This window comes from Arabidopsis lyrata (genome assembly GCF_000004255.2).
Source record: "Arabidopsis lyrata subsp. lyrata unplaced genomic scaffold ARALYscaffold_4, whole genome shotgun sequence".
Classification (NCBI taxonomy): Eukaryota; Viridiplantae; Streptophyta; class Magnoliopsida; order Brassicales; family Brassicaceae; genus Arabidopsis; species Arabidopsis lyrata.
In genome coordinates this window covers 11,141,809-11,145,832 of record NW_003302552.1, presented here as the reverse complement: position 1 = coordinate 11,145,832, position 4,024 = coordinate 11,141,809, and the positions used below count along the sequence as shown (strand labels likewise).

Genomic DNA, 4,024 nt, shown 5'->3' with positions numbered 1-4,024 from the left:
ATTAATAAATCGCAATATCTGGGACTCGAACCCCAGACCTCTTGGTGTAGAAGCATTAATTAACCCTTAGTCAACCAATGGGCCAAGGGGGCTTCGCTGGAGATCTCCTACACAGTTCTGTTTTTGTTTTTGCTTTTTTTTTTTTTTTTTTTTGGCTTATTTAGCTTCATTAGCTTTCGTATTGTGTGACTGAAAAAAGAAAAACTTCTTCCATATCTACCCAATTCAAATTAAACAAAAATAATGTTTGAATTTCTTTGGGCTGAAGCAATCAATCTTTAGGATTGGTCTTTCTTTACTTTCCACATATTCTCTTGGTTTTTCATAAAATAAAGAAAGACTAAACAATATCCTACGAGAAATGTAATCATCTTCCATAGAACTTATCCAAACATAGTTCATGTAAATATCATAACTATGGAAGAATTTCAAAATCAAGAGGACGTGAAAAAAATAACCGAAAACACCAAAAACAAACTCATAAGATAATATATTAAGTGTTTGAAACATATCCAATATATCATAGCAGTCTTCAAAAAGTAGAACTTAATTAAATCATGGGAGGGAGTGTTTGGTTGTGGAAACAACATCAAATTGGATCTCTAGAGTCAAAACACCTTCCATGTCCAAGTAAGTATTCCTAAGTTCATCTATAGACACAAATCGAAAGTATCCCCAAGATGAATTCGATTTGTTGTAGCATTTGGTAACTGCAAAAGACAAAGTTTGTTTGAGATCTCTTCAACTTTTGTTAGCTTAAAAAGGTTATTACATACTATATTATAAGACTTACTTGAGCGTGATAAGTGATTGGATCCTCGTGGATCTAAAATTCGCAAGTAAGCTTGCGTGAAAATCTTTTCATCTTCCTTAAGTGTTTCACAATCAGCAGCAGTGAGAAATATGGATACCCATTTATTATAATCTGCTGTTCTGCTTCCCTTGGGATACAATTCTATAGCCCTAGATGTCATGCACATGTTAATTAAACAATCATTAAGACAAGAGCGTACATATATATTACTCCAAAATAAAGTATTCTTATACCATATCATACTTACCATGTCTTTCCTCCCACTGAAAATCTTTGTGATGTGTGACAATGCCCTAGTATCTCAAAGATATTCTTAACAGGCCAAGAGATCTTATAAGGATAAACGTGTTTTTCATCAAAAGAAAGGATTTCCCAATTGGTAGGGGGTGGTGCAACAATGACATCAACACCAAACTCGCATTGACCTAGACAGACATATCCATTTTCAGGGTCTTTGAATGTACTAAGCGGAAGTACTTGCGGCAATCCCCACACCGATCTAAAAGTATTGAACGGTTTCGATTCTACATCTGGATATATTTGATGATTAGGAAAAAAAAAAAAAAAAAAAGCAGATTACATATGTATAGGAAGAGAAGATGTGTACATACATACCATGAATAGTTAAGTATACTTGTTTTCCTTTTTGTTCAAGACGAAAAATCGAAAATCCGCAAACACCTCAGTTGATGGTGTGGATAGGCTTGAGCTGTCTAATTCCACATACATTGAAATAAAGTCACTTCCGTTATCCTTATCGTTCCCTTTCGGATACAAGATCATTCTCCTGCGTTTGCATAAGTTAAGATCATGCCTCTTTTTCAAAATTTAAGGGCAAGAAAAACAATTGAAATAAAGATTGTTTTGATGATGAATGATCAAGAAGGTGCAACTATTGCGGACTTGTATCTATGCATGCCGTTCGTACGCACCAGTTGTATCCACCAGCGGAGAAAAGACGGGATAGATATTTGCCATCAGCAGAGCCGAGAGCCAAGTTCTCGAGTTGCGAGAAGTTTTTGATCTTGAGTGAATATGAAGAAGGAGAACGTTCTCTCAAGCTCTGGACAGTTGTAGAAGACATTCTTTGACCCAAAAACGACTTTAACTGTGTTGTAATCTAAACAAGAGATCCGAGAAAGAGAAGATTTGAGATAGTCAGAGCAATCATAATTTTCACTAAATACGTTATTATTAGAAGTAGAGGTGTCTCGGAAATACCTAAATTACGAATTCAAATTTTATAATTTATGCACATAATGAATTGAATCTAGATAATAGAAATATGAATATACCTTAAGATTTTGTAGGGGAACTGTGGATCGAAACGACTTGAGGTTGTGTAGCACTCTAAACATCTTGCGTTTACTAGTATCCACACGCACACAAATTTGTTGATCAAACACGGGATGTTAGAGCCGCTGAGATCCTATATATCTCAAGAACTTGATGAACGTTTCGTGTGTATCAAGTTTCTTAGATTACTTGCGTGAGAAGATGTCTCCACACCTTTGAACAAAACCTGTGTTATCGTCTCTGTGGCAAAACCCTTTTATCCTTTGACGAGGGCAACACATACATATATATATCTCGTGAACTATCTGCTTCAAAAAGAGAGTTGGTTGAATGAGACTGAAACCCAATCAGGCATAACAAACCCATCAACAAACCCCCACTTGGTTATCGTGAGGCAACCAACACCACCCAACCTACCAATCAGGCTAAAAGCAGATCCTGGTCAATCTTCTTCTTCTTCTTCTTTCTTTCTCTATGATGTATCTCTGTTGGTGAGTGATGAGAGCTGGTGTTTGTTTCTCTTGTAATAAGTTTCAGATTCATACTCTTGTGAGCTGGGTTAAAGCTCACCAAGACGTACCTTGGTCACCTTGACCCTGGGAACTCGTATTTTCTGTCTTTTTTATTTTCTGCAAAAATCACAACAAACGACAAGTGACGTAAGGCATAAGATTAAGGTATAAAGTTGAATCTAAGCTAAACATTTGCTACAAATGATATCAGAGCCAAGGTTCTAAGGAAATGTGTGAACTTTATCATAAAGCTTTATAGTGAAAGGTTCAAGATTTCATAAGAGAGGTCCAAGTTTTCTTAAGAAAGGTGACATCTTTACTACTAGAAGTGCATATCTGAGTGTTTTGAATACTTGAGAAGGTTCAACAGTGAGTTTATAAAGAAGATGGAGTTAGTCACAGCAGGTAAAAGCTGAAGACATTCTTGTTTAGTTTCTGAATTCCGTGTTATCTTTGAAGTTTTGTGTGTGTGTGTTGGTTCTGAGTTGGTATCCCAAAATTTGACGTTTGTAGTTTTACAAAGTTCAAATGGAACCCACTCAAGACAAGCTTAAGGTAGAGAAATTTGATGGTGAAGGAGATTTCACTTTATGGAAGCATAAGATCCTATTTCCCAAAGACCAAAGATGAAGCATTCTCCAAGTTTGTTGAATAGAAGGCATTGGCGGAAAATCAAAGTTGTAAGAAGGTAAAGCCATTAAGAACTGATAATTAATGGCGTGGAGTACGACAACACCACTTTTCATGACTTTTGCAAGCAGAATTGAGTTATGAGACATGAAATTTGTCCATATACTCTACAACAGAACGAAGTTGTAGAGAGGTTATATAGAAATATTCTTGAGAAGGTTAGAAGCATGTTGAGTGAGACAGATCTGGAAGAATCATTATGGGCCGGACTCCCTCAACACCATTGGAATTCCAAATTCCAGAAGAGCTTTATTCAGGAAGAAAGCCAGAATACTCACACATGACGTGATTTGGCTGTTTGGTTTACAACCATATCGATCAAGGGAAGCTGAAGCCTAGAGCGAAGAAGAGAATTTTTATGGGATAGAATACTATATAGAATTCAAATACAGTAAAACCTCTATAAATTAATAATGTTGGGATCATGATAACTTATTAATTTATAGCGTAAATTAATATTTATTAATTTAAAGAGAGTTTTGTTTCAATTGTGAATTTTTATTTTTAAAATACGAGGTAAAACAATGTGATCTAAATAAAATTTATGTTTTGAATGTTATAAATTTTATAGTTTTAGCTTTAAACACTTAATATTTCGAAGAAAAAATAATTTATTTTGACAATGAATAACAATGATTATAGAGTTCACATATACAAATGATATACATTAATTAAAATTCACAAATAGTGACATCCGTTGTTGTATTTTAAA

At 34.8% G+C, this 4,024-nt stretch overlaps 1 protein-coding gene across 1 annotated transcript; it reads right to left on the bottom strand.

Moving 5' to 3' along the window:
* Positions 1 to 425: 425 nt before the first annotated feature.
* LOC9315136 (MATH domain-containing protein At5g43560) lies at positions 426 to 1,898 on the bottom strand. The gene is made up of 5 exons (XM_021029010.1): positions 1,747 to 1,898; positions 1,558 to 1,601; positions 1,062 to 1,344; positions 794 to 963; positions 426 to 710 (listed from the first exon to the last, which is right to left on the bottom strand). The coding sequence occupies exons 1-5, from the start codon at positions 1,896 to 1,898 to the stop codon at positions 556 to 558; spliced, it is 804 nt and encodes a 267-aa protein (XP_020884669.1). The 3' UTR covers positions 426 to 555.
* Between the last annotated feature and the right edge of the window lie 2,126 nt (positions 1,899 to 4,024).